This window comes from Phyllostomus hastatus, unplaced genomic scaffold, assembly GCF_019186645.2.
Source record: "Phyllostomus hastatus isolate PE091 unplaced genomic scaffold, TTU_PhHast_1.1 phas_scaffold_93, whole genome shotgun sequence".
In the NCBI taxonomy this organism is placed as follows: Eukaryota; Metazoa; Chordata; class Mammalia; order Chiroptera; family Phyllostomidae; genus Phyllostomus; species Phyllostomus hastatus.
In genome coordinates this window covers 45,844,724-45,863,767 of record NW_025334042.1, presented here as the reverse complement: position 1 = coordinate 45,863,767, position 19,044 = coordinate 45,844,724, and the positions used below count along the sequence as shown (strand labels likewise).

The 19,044-nt window shown below is 35.5% G+C and overlaps 1 protein-coding gene across 1 annotated transcript in view; it reads right to left on the bottom strand.

The window, feature by feature from the left end:
* Positions 1-19,044, bottom strand: part of LRP6 (LDL receptor related protein 6) — a 139,527-nt gene that overhangs the window by 66,385 nt on the left and 54,098 nt on the right. Inside the window, exon 4 of the mRNA XM_045829020.1 lies at positions 1,596-1,792. Within this exon, the coding sequence (XP_045684976.1) occupies positions 1,596-1,792 (197 nt within the window). The remainder of the gene's footprint in view (positions 1-1,595; positions 1,793-19,044) is intronic.

Genomic DNA, 19,044 nt, shown 5'->3' with positions numbered 1-19,044 from the left:
TGAACAACTGTGATAAACCAAATTATTACCAAATGTCATCCAGGTGCTTCACTACTACACCATCTGCAAGGAAGGGAATTAATCTGTAAAATTTACCTAGTGTTCAGAATCCAAGAATACACAAGAAATAAAGCAGGATGTCCCTGCCCTCAAAGAGCTTACCATCTAGTCAGTATACCAAAATTAACAAATGATAAAACAAAACTGAATCCTATCTTGCACCTAACAGATTATGTAAACAAGTATAGAGTCAAATGGGAAATAAATCACTAGGGATTAAAAAACAAAAAAAGCTTCATGGAAGATGTAGGACATGACAGGAACCTTGAAGGACAGGAAAGATAGGTAACAGGACATTTCAAGTGTGAAATCACATGAATAAGAGCTTGGAGGCCATACACTGGCAGAAATAAGATAAACTGTCCCACTGGAGATTACAATTTCTGTTAACTAATAAGAACTAAAGTTGAATGAACAGAGAATGGGAACAGACTGGCACAGGGCACTGAAAGCCAAGAAAAGTAATTCCAATGTCAAGAAATCATACTTCGGAAAGATTACCATGGAAAAAATAAGCATATGGATTAAAGAATGGAAAACTAAGAGCAGAGATTAATTAGCAAATTTGTAGAAACTATTAAAAGAAATAGATTTAAATAATATTCATAGAAAGAAATCAATGTTAAGATAGACCAACACAATATGAAAGATAAAAGAAAGTAATAACAGATAATTGCAAATCCTCAAATTAGTAAAGCATAAAGGATTAAAAGTGCCATTAAAAACAAAAAGAAACCAGGAAAATTCTTTCCTAAGGGCTAACCATGAGAATAAAAAATTCATACAAATGACTGAACTTTTTTTCTTTACAAAAGAGTAACACATACATTTAAAAACATGTTTATGGACTCATAATCACAAGAGTCCAATACAACAAATTCAATATTTGACTATGTCACCTAAACTAATACAAAGCAATGTATAATCCAAAAACCCTTCATTTCTAGCTATGGAATACAATCAGACACATGCCAAACATTTATTTACACACAAGTGCCAAGCACTTAACATTCTCAAATTCCTTTAAACATAATTCTATTCCCCTTTGTAAGTTAATAAGTCATTGTAAAAGTTGACCAAAAAACTAAAGCAAAACTAAAAAAAAAAGGAGATGGGGTGTGAACAGAAAAGTTTAAGTAGGTATTTTATTCAGCAATTTGAGGTACTAATCAGACAGATTAACCATTCAAGAAAAATCTGTTTTTAAACATATTCATATGAAACATCAAACACACATAAGAGACATAATATGAACAAGAAATACATTTGTGTATAAGCTATCTCAATTTCTTATTTTATTTCCTTCTTTTCTACCTCCATAACTCTAAACCCAAACAAGGAGCTGAGGTGATCTATAGTTACAAATGGTTTAAACTGTTGTTTAACCTGCATTGTATTTTGACGTTCTCCCTATTTTTTAATTCCTCCCTGCTACCTTTGGATATGCCCTCCCTCCTCCTGCCTCTCAAGAATGCCAGACATCACAGTTCTACAAAGCTATTCCAACTTGGAATTTAAAAATCAAGATCACTTACCATTTGGCTGCCTCTGTTGGCTGAAGGCATGTATATCCATGGGAGAGAAGATGTTAGAATGGATTTCACGCAGACCCTCGCCAGTGTACTTGTTGCAAGCCAAAATGGAGTGTGTATTCCAGTCAGTCCAGTACAATGTGTCCTCAAATAACGTCAAGGCAAAAGGATGTGGAAGGGAACCTTTAACCACTGCCTGCCTATTAACACAAAGAGAAAAACTCAAAACGTTTCTAAATTTTACTCTTTTATCAAAACTTTATCTCTTCGTTAAATGGTCTTGTAATCCACATTAACACATACAAATCCTGAGTAACACATATCTTATGGTCAAATACACCTGTGAAAAATAAGTCACATAGTAAATTCAAATATATTGTCATGGTGTCCAAATACCCCAAACCAAGTATTTCAGAGTAGTCTCCAAATTGGTAGCAGCCCTCAGGTTCATTAGAAATTAACAGAGACAGAGAAGACCCAAGGATTAGCACTGCTGCCCATTCCCATCTCTGGACTCACATCTTCCATCCTTCCACATAATTCATCTCATTAGAAAGAGAAAGGCAGGCAGAAAAAAAAAATCCTACAGTTTATAGTTGGCACTGGGAAGTAGTTTTAAATCAGCAATAGGTTTTTTCCCTTCTTGATGTGGAAGAACAAAGAATCTAGGCTCGTTTCTTCCATTATTTCTTATGGCTTTGATAACTGAAACAGTAAAATCAAACACATGAGGCTAAAAAGGCATTCTGGCAGAGCTTTCTCTGCAAACCCCAGTCTAGCTCCAGTGAAAGATCATCTCAGCGGGCCTTCTGCTATATGGTTTAACACCCACAAGTCATGTAGCAAAAAAGAAGTCCTGCCACTGGCAGAATGTGTTCATCAGGCAAAGCACACCAAAAAATGTCCCAAGCAATCTCTACTGTGTGAAAGAAAAGGTGAACAGCCTGATTAGTATTAAAGGCACAGAGCTTTGCAGAGTGTCATGGAGAGTTATGCAATTAGTAAATATTCCTTTTTTTTAATCCTTACCTTAGGACATTTCTTTTTCATTCCTTTTAGAAAAAAAGGGAAAGAGAGAGAGGAAGAAAAATATCAATGTGAGAGAGAAACATTGATTAGCTGCCTCTCATACACGTCCCAACCTGGGATCAAACTCGCAACTGGGTATGTGCTCTGAACGAGAATCAAACCCACAACCTTTTGGTCTATGGGACAATGTTCCAGCCAACTGAGCCACATGGGCTAGGGCAGTAAATACTCTTGAATGATGAACAAAAAAATGTTTTGAGCCAAAATAATATTCAAGAAAATAAATGCTCTGACATTTTCACAATATCAAATATAATATTTTCATAAATTGCCCAAGGGGGTAAGAAAAAAGGGAAGAAGGTAGGGAGGGAAAATATAAGCAACTGAAGAGAAATAAAGAATATCATGTATTTTAGGGAAGACAATCCAATTTTAGGTCCCTGAAGGAGACTGACTACCAGTTAAATAAATTGAGTGCAATAAAATAATTTTTACCTAAGCAGAATTAGCATCTGTTATTGCACATGAAATGGTCCTAGCCTAAAGTTTTTCACATTTGGGGCAAATTTTTAAAAACTGAATACAAGATTAGCATGACTAGTTTAATAAACGAACTTTCTATTTTAGAACCTCATACCTACTCTGCCAGCCCACATCACCACAATTTTCTCCTCTCAGTTTTCTAATTTTCTCTTCCCTAACAAATTACTCATCTCTCTCACTTCCCAAAAAGAATTGTCACGATGTCTATTTCTGAAGTGGTTTCTTCCGCTTTTTACTAAGTTCATTAAAGTGATCATGGCATTTACATGAGTGATATCATAGCTTAAGGCCAAATTTAAACAGGCCTGCATATTCCACACTAAAGTCTTCCAAAATTACTTATGGTAAGACACAGAGAGTTCTGAGAAGCTGCCAAGAAAAAAAAGTAACACAACTGAAAAATAAAGAATAAAAAAAACTACTCAGCATTTCTTTTAACCATTTTTTAAAACTGTAAATTACATAATCAAATCTATGAAAAATTTGGGGGAGAAAAAGCCTATGTCCTTTGTATGTTAAGTAAAAGGTTAAAATTCACTCTAGTGAACTCAACAGAAGAGACTAAACAAATAGGAAAAACAAACTCCCTCCCTACAAAATACACTCATTTCATATACTGATTGAAAGCATTTATACATTGATAAGAAATCAAACAGAGCTAGGTTCAACTGTTCCCGACCCTTACTACTTATATCATTTCTGCAAGCTTTGCTTTCCTCCTCTGTAAAGGGATAATAATCTAAACTCACTGATTTACTGTGAAGATTATATGATAATACCATCTTTAAAAGCATTTAGCATTATGCTTGGTATTTAATAAAGATTTCATAAATGACTCCTCAATTTTAGGATATATGTTTTTAATATTTTAGTATTTCTGATAGAAGAGTAACATTTTACAAGTGAAATTTCATGTGGTAGTATTTAAATCAATAAAAAGTTCTTAAAATCGATTAACTTATTACAATGAAGTAAATACCAGACTCAGGCTTATTTATATTCCCCAGGATCTCACACATCAGTATGTGTACAAATTAGGTAGATTTATTTATTAGATACTCAGGAACTGCTCAGTAAAACTTCATTTCTTAAATAAAATAATATAATTAACAGAGCTGAACAAAAAGCAGAGCTGAAAAGGCTAGCACAGGTTCTTGTCATATTCTTTGGTCATTTACTGGTTTGTCTAGTCAATGGTGACTTGTTCCTTGAAGTGGAAATAGCTGTACATGGTGTTCACCTTTCTTCTCTCTGATGGGGATTATCAAGCAGGCCTGCCACTTGGTTGGCCCCTGGAATGCAAGTTACTGCGAGGAGGAATTGGTCATGGGCACTGAGAACAACAGTGGCAGGCAAGATCAAAGCTCAGTTTGTCAGTAGTATGCCTCAACAATAACAGGAGTTAAAAAATAGATCTCTACTACGGAGACCAACATATTGTAAATAAATATCACAACTAACAGCCACCGACCGTCTCATAAAGATACAATTCAAAGAAAAGAAAAACATTTTCTGTTTATCATGAGAACTCAGGATTAACTTTCTTTACAACTTTCTTATATCTGCTAATGTACATCTGCTGTTGCACATTACACCCCTAAGGAAGAATTTTTAAAGATCAAAAAGAAATAGGAAAAGAGATTTATTTTAAAAATAAAATATTTGAAAGCACAAAGAACTACACTGGACCAAGAAAAATGACACTAAATAGCTCAAACCCTCATGAAAACTCAAAGTACCAGAAACAGCAAATATGTAAGTTAATAAAAGACTCTAATGTTTTCTCCTTTTTAACCCTTTTAAAAACACATAAGATTGTATAAAGCAATAATTATAATATTGTGCTGGTCATAATAGAAGCATAATAATATACAGGACAATAATAGCACAAAGAGGGGAAGAAGAAATGAAAGTATACTAGAGTTAAAATTTCTATACTTTACAGGTATTAATTTAGTACTCCCATTAAGCAGATTTTGACAAAATCCATACTTCAATCTCTAGAATAATCACTCAAATTTTTTAATCCCAAAAATAGTTTAAAGAAAATCAACAAAGGAAAATAATACTCAATACAAAGGAAAGGCAGAAAAGAAGAACCAGAGGAATAAAAAGACAGATATCTAAGAAACAAATCTCAAAATGTCAGATGTTAACCTAATCATATCATTAGTAACATTAAATGTGAATGGATTAACTATCCAATCAAAAGGCAAAAGGTTGAACACCTTAATATATGTACAAAGTTGACCCTTGAACAACATGGGGATTAGAAACATGGAGCCCAGAGCACTTGAAATGCACATATAACTTTTGACTCCTCTAAAACTTAACTACAGTTGTCCCTTGGTATTCCAGGATGACCTAGATACCAAAATCCGCAGGTGCTAACGTCCCTTTAAAAAATGGCACAGAACAATGCGTACAGTCTACTCTCCGCATCTTTAGATTCCCAGCAACCATGATCAAAAACACTGTTTCTGAGCTGCAGTTGGATGCGAAACCCAGGGAACACTGATGGCCAATTGTATATTTATTGAAAAGAAAAAAATCCAGGTATTAAGTGGACCTGCACAGTTCAAACCCATGTTTTTCAAGAGTCAACTGCTTATAAAAGATAAAGCTTGTTAGTAAGATTCAACTACGTTGTCTATAGGAGACACACTTTATATTCAAAGATACAAATTTGTTTAAAGTAAAAGGGTACAGCCAAAAGTAACCAAAAGAGAGATGGAGTGGTTCTATAATACAAAACACACTTCAAGAAAAAAATATTACTTGAGGAAAAGAAGCATATTTTAGGACAAAGGGTCAAATCATCAGGAGAATAGAATTATAAACACACATGCATATAAAAACCAGGGCACAAAACGAAGCAATCTCTGACAGAACCGAAGAAATGGACAATTCAAAAATAACAATCTAAGAACTCAACATCCTATTCTCATTAAAAGACAGAACAAGAAGCCAGAAATCATTAAAGAACTGGAAATTTGAACATTATCAACCACTTTAACCTAGCATCTATGGAAGACTCCATCCAACAATAAGAGAATACACATTCTTCCAATTATACACGAAACTTTCTCTAGAAAAGACAACATGCTAAGTCACAGAAAAAGTACTAATTTAAAAGACTGAGGTTACAGAAAGTACATTCCCCAATAACAGTGGAATGCATTGAGAAATTAATTACACAAAGAATTTGAGAGTTCCACAAATGAGAATTTTCTAAATTCTAAATACTTCCTTAATGTTTTCTAAATAAGCAATGAGTCAAAGAAGAAATCACAAGAACATTTTTTAAATATTTTGAGGTAAAAAAATACAACATACAAATGCTTATGAGGAAAAAGTTTATGGAATGCCACCAAAGGACTGCTTAGGGAACATTCCATAAATTTACCCCTAAACGCCTGTTTTAGAAAGAAGATAGATCTCGTAAGAATAATCTAAGCTTTGACCTAGAAAAAGAATAGCAAACTAAATCCAGAGCAAGCATAAAAAAGAAAATAAAAATATCAGGGTAGGAATCCATGAAATACAAAAGAAAAACAATAGAGAAAAAAATCGATAAATTTAAATGTGGGTTCTATGACGAGATCCACAAACTTGACAAATCTTTAGCTAGACAGGCCAAGAAAAAAAAAGAGAAAAGACACAAATTGGGAAACTTGTAAATAAATTTATTAATAAACAGAGGGGTATCACTGTTGACCCTACAGAAATTAAAAGGATGATAAAGAGATGCCATGAACAACTTAATGTCAACAGAACATACAACTTAGATGAATCTTAGAAACAAATTACCAAATCGACTCAAGAAGAAATAAAAATCTGAAGACCTAGAGCAACTAAGGAAATAATAATTTAAAATCTTCCCATAAAGAAATCTCCATGCCCAGATGACTTCATTGATGACGTCTAACAGGTATTTACAGGAGAAATAGTATCAACCCATCACACACTTTCCCAGATAATAGAAGAGACAACACTTCTCAACCAGTAAAACACGGGTACCAAAGCCAGAAAAATCACAAGAAAGATAAACTAGAGACCGATATCTCTCATGAACAAAGACATAAAAATCCGAGTATTACTGAACTGAACCTAGTACATCTAAAAAGGACTCTACACCATACCAAGTGGGGTTTATCTCAGGAATACAAGATTGGTTTAACACCGAAAGCCAATTAATTCAATTCTATGTTCATAAAATAAAAAACAACTACATGATTGTCTCAATAGATAAAGAAAAAGCATTGGACAAAATCCAATACTCAGTCATGGTAAAAGTTATGAAGAACTAGTCATAGAAGGGAACTTCCGCAACCTGATAAAAGGTCTCTTACGGAACGCTTCAGCTAAGATCATGCTCGATGAGAAATGAAATTAATGCTTTCACCCAAAGATCAGAAACCATGGCTTGTTTCCACTCAGTACTATACCAGAAGATCTAGTCCGTCTATCAAACAAAAACAGAAGGCATCCAGCTTCTTTGAGAAAATACCAAATGGGGAATGACATGGGTGCTGAGGAGAGGTCCAGAAGCACTCGAAGCCCCAGAAGCCCCAGAAGGGGAGGCCATGGTGCCTTCCTGGGAGGCCTGGGCAGCAGCTTCAGAAGCCATAGAGCTGGCAAAGGCAAAGCTGAGGAGTAAACCCCCTTACCAACCTGGGTCACCTGTCAAGGACATAAAAACCAAGTCCCTGCAGATCTCTTTTCCCTGACCAGCAAGGAATCTGGGATCGTTGATTTTTCCCCCCGGGGAAATGCCTCAAAGATGAGATTCTAAAGATTATTCTGGTGCAAAAGCAGACACATGCTGGGCAGTGGATCTGGTTCAAGGCATGTCACCATCGGGGATTACAATTTACATGGCTGTTTGGGTATTAGGTATCCCAAGGAGTTAACCACTGCCATCCATGGGGCCATCATCCTGGTCAAACTCTCCACTGACCCACATGGTGAAGCTACCAGGGGAATAATACTGGCAAGCCCCATACCTCCCTTGCAAGGTGACTGGCCCTGTGGCTGGCTCTCTGCTGGTGCACATCAGCCTTCTCTGGCCAAGAAGAGGCTGATGGTGGCTGGTTTCAACAACTGCTACACACCTCTGCCAGAAGTTGCACTCTAGGAAACTTCACCGAGGCTAACTTTGATGTCATCTGCAAGGACTACTCCCAACCTCTGGAAAGAGACCATATTCACCAAGTGACCATATCAGGAATCCAGTGTGGCCACCATACAGTTTTATACAAGAATAACAACGTGAATAGATAGGTAGATAGATATGGAAGGAATCCAGATTGTAAATGGAGAAGTAAAACTGTCATTATTCACAGATGATATGATTCTATATGTAGAAAATGCTAAAGAATTTTTTTAAAAGCCTCCCAGATGTAATTAATTTAGCAAGTTGGCAGGATACAAGATCAATATACAGAAATAAATCACATTTCTATATGTAGGCAATGAAAGCTACAAAACCATATACAGTCAACTAATATTACACAAGGGAGCCAAAAATGGAGAAAAGACAGTCTCTTGAATAAGGGGTACTGGGAATATTAGCTACTCAAAGGTAAAAAAAAAATGAAACTAGACCCTTACCTCATACCACTTATAAAAATTAACTCAAAATGAATTGAATACTTAAATGTAAGACCTGGAACTGTAAAACTCCTAAAAGAAAAAACAGGGGGAATAGCTCCTTGACATGAGAATTGAAAAAGATTTTGGATATGACACCTAAAGCATAAGCAACAAATAAAAAATAAACAAGTGGGACTATGTCAAACTAAAAAGCTTCTGCACAGCAAAGGAAATGATAAAAAAATGAAAAGGCAACCCATGAAATGGGAGAAAATATTTTAAAATCATATATTTAATAAGGGCTTAATATCCAAAATATACAATAAACTTAGCCCTGGCTGGCATAGCTCAGTGGATTGAGCGCAGGCTGTGAACCAAAGTGTCGCAGGTTCAATTCCCAGTCAGGGTACATGCCTGGGTTGCAGGCCATGACCCCCAGCAACTGCACATTGATGTTTCTCTCTCTCTCTCTTTCTCCCTCCTTTCCCTCTCTAAAAAATAAATAAATAAAATCATTAAAAAAAAGAAAATATACGATAAACTCACATAAATCAATAGCAAAAATAAATAAATGCTAATCCAACTAAGAAAAGGGCAATGTACCTGAATAGACATTTCTCCAAAGAAGATATTCAAAGTGCCAACAGGCACATGAAAGGTGCTCAACATCATTAGTCACTAGGGAAATGCAAATCAAAACAATGAGGTACCACATTGTGCCCTTTAGAATGGCTATCAAGAAAAAGACAAAAACTAACAAAAGCCAGTGAGGATGTAGATAAAAGAGAACTCCTGTGCACCATTGATGGGAATGTAAATTAGTATAACCAGTACTGAAAACAGTGTGGAGGTTCCTCAAAAAAATTAAAATTCCAGCAATTCCACTTCTGGGTATGTATCTCAACGAAACAAAATCATTATGTCAGAGACATTTGCACCCCCATTCACTAAATCACTATTTACAATAGCTAAGACATGGAAACTACCAATGTGTCCATGGGGTGATGAACAGATAATAAAAATGTAATGTATATACACACAAAGGAATACTATTTAGCCACAAAAAGAGGATGTCCTGTCATCTGCAACAACTTGGATGAACCTCAAGGGCATTATAATAAATAAGTCTGAAAGAGAAAGACAAATATTACACAATCTCACTTATATGTGGAATATTTTTTAAAATATAAAAATTGTAATTAATTAAACAACTCATTCACAACACCATAAAAAATAACAGAGAACTTACAACTCTATTTAACAAAAGAGCAGAAGACACCATACACAAAATGGATCATAGAACTAAATGCAACAATTAAAACAACAAAATTCTTAGAAGAAAACAAGCATAAATCTTAGAAGAAGAAAAGCATAAATCTTCATAACTCTGGAAGATTTCTTAGGACATCCAAAGCACATTTAACAAAAAATTGACAGAGTGAACTTTATTAAAATAAAAAAGTTTTGTACTTCAAAACACACCAACAAGAAAATGAAACCATAAACTACAGACTGACAGAAAATATTTCTAACTCACATCACATGAAGAAACTGTATCCACAATACATAAAACTCTTACAACTCAACAGTAGGATGAATAACCCAAATTTAAAATGGGCAAATGACTCAAATAATGTAAATAATATCTTAAACATCTAAGCCTCACTTAAAATGAAGGCTGAGCTATACTGTGTTCAAGAAAATTATAGGCAGGTCAGACAGAAGTAAAGTTAATATATCTGGAGTAGAGGTAAGACAGAAGCAAACTGAAACCATTTCAGCAAAATCTAGTATTCACTTTTTTCCAAAGTAATTATTTTCTCATGATTATATAAGAAATAATATGAAAAAATTGAAATACAAAGTACACCTTTCTAGTCTTTCATCATTACAGGTATGTGTAGAATATGTACATGTATATATAACAATACAAGCAATTCCCAAACATCAAGTGGTTTCTGTTTTTAAAACAGTTAAGGCACTGGAATGTGCATGTGTGAACAATGACTTCACTGTACTAGTCGGTGGGGGCAGTAGATGCCATTGAGCAAGCATATGTACTGTGTGGCCATCCCATTCAAAATGACTGAGCAAGTAAAGCACCAAATCTACATCAAATTATGTGTTAAGCTTGAACATTCCTTCACGGTAACTATTCGAATGATTCAGAAGGCCACAGCTATTGGCAACTGGTGATTGGCAGCTTCATCACAACAATGTGCCCACTCATGTGTCACATCTCGTGCAGTTTTTTGGCGAAACGTCAAATCAACCAGGTGACTCAGACCCCTTACAGCCCAGATTTGGTGCCCTGTGACTTGTGGCTTTTCCAAAAACTAACATCACCTTTGAAAGGGAAGAGATTTCAGACTGTTGATGAGATTCAGAAAAATGTAACAGGGCAGCTGATAGGCACTGGGAGAACTGTGTGAGGTTCCAAGGTGCCTACTTTGCAGGGAACTGATGCAGAAATGCTGTGTGTGTGTGGCAGTGGAAATTAGTAAAATCACTCCATAAAACAAAGATTGGCTTTAAAATTTCTATGCACTTTGATATATAAATCATACTTCTAGTAATTCTAAAGTTGTAATCAAAGATGTAGATTCACACAAGCTCCTCTTTATTCCAACAATATTTATAAGAGTAAAAAAAATACAACTTAAAAAAAATCACAATAGGGCAGTATGGTTAAAAATATTGTTCAACATTCAGATTTATTACATTTATATTTAAGAGCACAGCTGCTTGATCTTACACTTTTCTTCAACTTCTCTTTTTTTCCCTTACACTTTACCTCTCCCCTTTATCATGTACTTTCCTACTAGACTAAATTTATATGCTCTTTCTATGTCTGTAGGGATTAGAGGATATACAAACTTATCAAAATTTTAATAACCTTTACATTTTAAAACCATGTAACATACTATTTTAAGATTATTATCAATGTCACGAATAAGACAGTATTTACTAACACCCCCTGTAAAGGTAAGAAGTTAACATGGTTTTACCCCTGCCTGTCCTTTCTTATCTAACCATCCCACTACCGGTTCTTGTTGGGGTTTTTTTTTTATTGCTAAAACCTGGAATTTTAGATAATATGTGCTATCATTTTTATGTTCTATTCCAAAATATCTCACAGCTGCATTAAGTTTTAAAAGCATATTAAAAGCAATTACTAGATTTAACTCCTTAACTGATTTTATTCTTCACAAATAATTATCTGCCTTTCCCACTCTAGATCTTTAGTCTAATTCATCTCTATTAATCTTCTGAAGTATATCAATTAAGTTTTTAAGAAAAAGCAATGTAAAAGACACATTTGACTCCTTGCATATTGAGAATGTCTTCCTGCTGCAGCAACACAGGAACAACTTCTGGTTCAACTTCCATGTCTCAAATCTTTTCTTCTATTGTTTTCATCTCTGCTTCTCCAAATTGTGGGACAATTTCGAGGTTATTTTCCATTTCATTGGGGGCTTTTTGTCATCTATGTGGTTGTCAGTGCTTGTACTGTATTTTAAATTGAACAATCATGTTATTATCATTGTTTTTACTGATCTTGAATGTATTCTTTCATACTACTTATCTTTTCGTACATGTGCCCTTTTGAACTTTGATAAATTTTTTCTCCTGTACAAGAAATTACAGGAAGATATCTGCTCTGATTCCTTAATATGGGTCATCCATTTGAATTACAGTATCTTCTCATGTGCCGTTATTTTTTTTCAATCATCTTGTGTTTCAATGGGAGGTTTATACTTTGTTGGAAACTGAGACCAATTCTTTCACAGCCTGCAAATTCCTAGTCCAAGCTTCCAGATCCAGAAGAAGGAAGGTAAATAAATTTTGAATGTATTACAGCTTCACTTTATTTCCAAAATCAAATCACAGGGAAGGGTAGGGATCTGAAACTAGTGATAACAGCAGCATATTCATGTGTTTCTTTTGCACGTTTCTGATAGCACCAAGAAGTATGCTGCTATAGTGGTCCTGCTTGTTCTCTGGCACCACTGTGCTCATTCATAATTGGCTTTAACTATACCTCTGATCTTTGTGTAACATGCTCAGTCAGCTCAATCATGTCAAGCATGGTTGCCATAATGTGTGTCCTTCAGTGTATGGTGTATCTCCCAGAGATGCTAACAGAATCTAGATGAGGCCTACCTTCCACCCTATCCCACCTCCTCCTCATCACCCTCACCTCCAGCCATCATACCTGGAATTGTGGTTATTATTGATTTGGGTAAATCTCTTTTTTTTATTTTTATTTTTATTTAAAGATTTTATTTATTTATTTTTAGAGAGGGAAGGGAGGGAGATAGAGAGAGAAAGAAACATCAATGTGCAGTTGCTGGGGGTCATGGCCTGCAACCCAAGCATGTACCCTGACTGGGAATCGAACCTGCGACACTTTGGTTCGTAGCCTGTGCTCAATCCACTGAGCTATGCCAGCCAGGGCTTAATGATTTGGGTAAATCTCTTCAAGTTGCTTCTTTGAGAAGTAGATTCTTCACAAACTCAGCAGGTGACCAACATGTCACTCTGCCTGGGTCTGAGGGGTTTCCTGGAACCCAGGCGAACAAGGATGTGATGATGCAATAGCCTAGTCAGATTGGGATGTTCTTCCATCTCAAACCCTGGAGAATTCATCAAGGTTTCTGGTATGTGGTTCTTATCTCTTCCTAAATCTCTAGCACTGATGTAAAATCCCCCCCACCCCCGGGTTTATAGCACATGGCTTCAACAACCATTAACTTGATGATAACTATACATCTATAGCTTCCTCTGAAACTGATCTGCTGAACTGCAGGTTCATAAAGCCAAAGGTCTCTAGACTTTATCACCATAGTTTTCCTGTAAACAACTCAAATGCAAACATGTCCAAGCTGAACTCAAACTTATTCTTTTCCTATGTTGGAAGGGGAAGGGAAGGGAGGGGAAGGGGGAAGGGAAGGGGGAAGGGAAGGGGGAAGGGAAGGGGGAAGGGAAGGGGGAAGGGAAGGGGGAAAGGAAAGGGAGGGAGAAAAGTGAATCTATCCCCTTTTGCAGAATTTCCTATCTCAACAAATGACACTTCCCCCAACCAACCATTTAAAGCAGAAACCTAGGAGTCATCATAGATGCCTTCAGAGAGCCACAAGTGGTTCATTAGGGTTGGGACATAGTACACAAAGGGTAAAAGTGGTCAGAACATGTTTAAAATTAGGTAAGGAAATTAGAGCATTTAAGTCACAATAAAAGATTTTGTACTTTTTCCTGAAAACAGTGATGATGCACTGGAAGATTTAAGAAGGTAAAATAATCTTTAAACCATTATATGTACAACTACCAAAATGATATTTCTAAAAGACAAATCCAACCATGTCAATTTACTACCTGAAATGACTCCTAATACTTTTCAAGATGAAATTCAAATGCCTTATCTTAGAATATTAGACCTTCTATGATCTAACTTCTGCCCATCTTTCTAGACCTGCCTCCACCATTCTGTCACATTTCCTATTGTTGCTGAATTACACTGAAAAAGTGTTCTTTAATAACCTGAACTTGAAAACCTGACTTTCATAATTAGGAATTATAATTTTCCAGAGAGGGCTTTTATATTCCTCCTAGTTTTTAAGATTCATTATTTTTCTTCAGTGTCTGTCAAGACAGGTTAAAATAACGTATTTACAGCCTTGACACTTACGTTAAAGTCAATTAGTCATATACATGTGCCATGTTTCTGAACTCTATTCTGTTCCACTGAGCTCTATCTATTCTTAGATTTAGTACCTCTTGCTTTAATTATTCCAACTTTATGGTATGTCTTGCAATCATGTAGGAAGCTGTCATATGTTTTTGTAATCTTACAAAATCAATTGAGTTATTTTAATTTTTTATTTAATATGCACCCACAATACTTCATCTGGGAATCTTTATTGAGACTATGTTGAATCTATTGACTAGTTTAAGGAGAACTGCCATCCTAACAATATATCAATAAGTTTTTTCTTAAAAGATCAATATTGTAGTTTTCCCCCATTGCAAATGGAGAAAAAGTATCTATTTCATCTCACAAAGCACATGAGAGTCTTAAAAGTAATGTACTTTCTGCAGGAATAATGTTTAGGAGGCATAATTAATTCATGTTAGGAAATGCATGAGAGCCTTGAATTATCTATGCCCAGAAACAACTGATACACTTAAACTGTCTTCCACAGCTTATATGAAAGATTGTTTGGAACAAGATATACAAATATAGAATAATTAAGTATATACTATAAATTCCTGTTGTTTCTCTTCTAAGGAAGTGGCGCAGAAATGAATCTTTGAAGTTCATCATGGAAATTGTATTGTTCTTGTGAGTTTTCAGTTAAGGAAAAAAAAGACTTAGCACAGCAACTATACAGCTTTTCCCAGAACTGAATGGTAAGACTCTTTTTAACTTCTGTGTTAGATTTCTTTGGAAAATTTAACATATCTAAGATTATGGGTATTGTTCTGTAAGGCCAAGTGCTGATCAATTAGCTTACTCCTTCCAAGACCAATTTGTATTCTTAAACTGTTTGAATGGTATTTTGGCAAATGCACTGACTACTATTCATCTCAAAAAGAATTAGAAAAGTGTGAAAGTTTAAGGACAAGTCCATTACCACTGGAAGAGTGACCAAAAGCTCATGCTCTGCTGTCAAATGATCGAAAGCACTCTATTCACAAAGAATAGCACAAATTATTATTCTATAATAAAGAATACCATGTACTATATACCTAGTAAGTGTGGTGCTGTGCCCTGCTACATGCTCTTATCAAATGCAAAAGTTAAAATGGTGATGTTTAAAGAAGACCATTTAAAGGATAACAAGCTTACACCTTCTCTGGGTATTCTAAGATCTATCCTTATTTTAAGGACAAGATTAGCTTTTTTTAATAACAGTAGCTTTGTAGAATTACCTTTACTAAATTATGCCCCTCAATTTTAAACAAAGACCAACATGAAAAAGTAATATGAAATTAACACACACAAAAAAATTGCAAATAATAACCCAATACAGCACTAATGATTCCATATGAAAAATTCTTCTTAAATTTAAGATGATGAAAGCCTTCTCTTGAAAAGAGCTCTTAAGTTTCCACCTTTCCAACAGTGTCTGCAGGTACCTCATTTTACTCTAACTGCTAAAAAACACACAAGTAACTTATCTTTAAATTCTTATTACAAAATAAAGCAAATATAGAAAAAAATCAAACAAGACAAATATATAATTTAATGAGTTACTATATGGCAAACCCTATAAACTTAACCCAGATCAAGAAAGAATTTTGCCAAGAACCCTAGAAGGCCCTTCATGGACCCTGCCTATGTCCCTCCCTCTCCACAACAGTAACCATTATTTTGACTTTATGGTAGTCACTGTCTTACCTTTCTTGACAGTTTTATTACCCAAGTGTGCATCCACAGAAAAACAGTTTAGTCTTGGCCACCTGTTTCTTTCACTTGTTATGTATTTTAAGTCTCTCTCTTATTTTTTATGAGCAGTTTTAATTTCACAGCAAAATTGAGGAGAAGGTAAAGAAATTTCCCACATATCCCCAGCCCCCAAACATGTACAATCTTCACCCTTATCAACATCCCCACCAGAGTGGTACTTTTGTTACAACTGGAGAACGTATTCTGTCCCATCATAATTCCCCAGAGTCCATAGATTACCTTAGGTATTACTCTTGGTGCTTTGTATTCTATGAATTTAGACAAATGAATAAAAACACATATCCATCATTATAGCGTCACAGAGTATTTTCACAGCCCCAAAATCCTCTGTACTCTGCTTATTCATCCCTCCCTCCACTATCCTTTCAGTTTCTTTTAATCTATAGGTTCCCTCATGACTTTTTACAGTGATCTGTTGAAGGACCTGGGATATCTGGACTTGTATGTCCAGATCTGCTGATGTACACTCATGGTATATTTCAGTATGCCTCTCTGTCCTCTGTTTTACCTGCAAATTTTCTGAAAATGGCAAGCCTGATCAGACTCATGATAATTCTAACTATATCATTTCCTTTTCATTTAACTGAAATAGTTTCCCATGTCTATTATTTTGTTAGCTACCTGTAGGTTCATATAGAAAAGAGTAGATAAATTGTTTTGAGTCTTTCTCTTTGTTATCAATGTTCAAGATGATGAACTGGTTCCCTATATATCCTTTGAAAGTGACCACTTCCTTTTTAAAACATCATTATAAATTCAAGGGTTTAAACATACTTGATGAGTTTCTATCAATCTTTGACCAGAGAGAGGCTTCTTAAGTAATTTCTCTCGGTCACAGGTGGCAAACACAAGGCCCATGGGCTGAATCCGGCCCTCCACCTTGTTTTATCTAGCCCAGCACCTTGTTTCTACCTGGTGGCAGAGCAGAGCTCTCACTTAATTGTTAAGGACTAGTTACAGTTATACAGTCCTCAAGTTATATTCGGTCCTTTGAAGGCAACTGCGAGGCTGATGGGGCCCCAGAGTGAAAATAAGTTTGACACCCCTGCTCTAGGCTTTCTGAAATGACCCTAGTAGTCTATAATAGCTTCTTTAGCTGTTTGATCTGACAATGTTTCATTTTATCTTATACATTTCTTGCCAGAGACTTAGAATCACTATTTAACTTTAAAGGTATGGCTTCTTTTTAGTATTTTAGTACGGCTTTCAGTACTACAACCTGGAGGCTTTTGCTCCCCTAGGCCTCTTCAGTATAAAAGTATAAACATATATTTGCATGTATTTATTTTTGTAATATGAAATACCTAATGAGTTCATGTCAGTATTTTCAATACTGAGATGTCATCAGTTTCTCTTAACCTCTGCAGTATTACATCTGTATTTCCTTTCTCCACACCAAGAATCCTACATAGGCTAGGGCAATAGAATTAATATATCTGATAATTACTCACTTACTTGATGATGCAACATTATAAATAGTCTCAAGAAACTCAGAACAAATAGTAATACTGATACAGCAATGTAGTTACTATAAAATTTAACAAAATTTTTGCATGTAGTTCTTGTATTCTCACTTTAACCCTTTATAGTGGTACTTTATCTATGTTATCTAAACATATATTCATTATGTATTATACACTCTCAGTTTTAACCATACTTTAGTTTTCATACTATAAGAAATTATATTTTTCAGTTCCAGCCAACATGGAGGTGTAGGTAGAAACTCTTCGCTTCCTCACACAACCAGAAGGAGGAAAACAACCAATCTAAAATCAATAAACAATGAGAAGGGCCAGAAAATCAAACTGAATTGAATTCCGACAACCATGAAAATAAAGAAACAGTCAACAGAACAACCAGACTGGTAAGGCAGCAAACAGAGAGAAACCAAGGCAGCACCTCAGTGCAGCATGGAGGTTTGCCCTGCCTGGGTGAATATGGAAGGCCCTGCCAACTTACAACTTATCAGGGGTCCTAAGCAAAGAAATAGGGCCAAAATGAAAGAACAGAGCAAAACCTCAGAAAGAGAGCTGAGAGGAGGATATAGCCAACCTATCTGATGGAGAATTTAAAGCCCTGGCAATCAAAATGCTCACACAACTGACTGAGCTTGGTCAAAAAATGAGAAACATACCCAAAATGAAATAAAGCAAAATATGCAGGGAACCAACAGTGACAGGAAGGAAATCAGGACTCGAAGGAATGATTTGGAACAAAAGGAAGAAATAAACATCCAACTGAAACAGAATGAAAAAACAAGAATCCAAAAAAATGAACAAAGGCTGAGGAATCTCTGGGACAACCTGAAACATTCCAGTGTCTGAATTATAGAGGAGCCAGAAGGAGAAAAATAAGAGCAAGAAGTTGACAACTTATCTGAACAAGTAATGAAGGAAAACTTCCCCAATTGGCAAAGGAAATAGACTTTCAGAAAGTCCAGGAAGCCCGGAGAGTCCCAAAGAAGTTGGACCCAAAGAGAAGCATACCAAGGCACATCATCATTAAGTTATCCAAAATTAAAGACAAAGAGAGAATCTTAAAAGCAGCAAGAGGAAAGGAAAAAGTTACCTACAAAGGAGTGCCCTAAGACTGTCAGCTGATTTCTGAAAAGAAACCTCACAGGCAAGAAGGAGCTGGAAAGAAGTATTCAACATCATGGAAGGCAAGTACCTACATCCAAGATTTCTCTATACAGCAAAGCTATCATTTAGAATGGAAGGGCAGATAAAGTGCTTCCCAGATAAGATCAAGCTAAAGGAGTTCATCATCACCAAGCCATTACTATATGAAATGTTAAAGGGACTTATCTAAGAA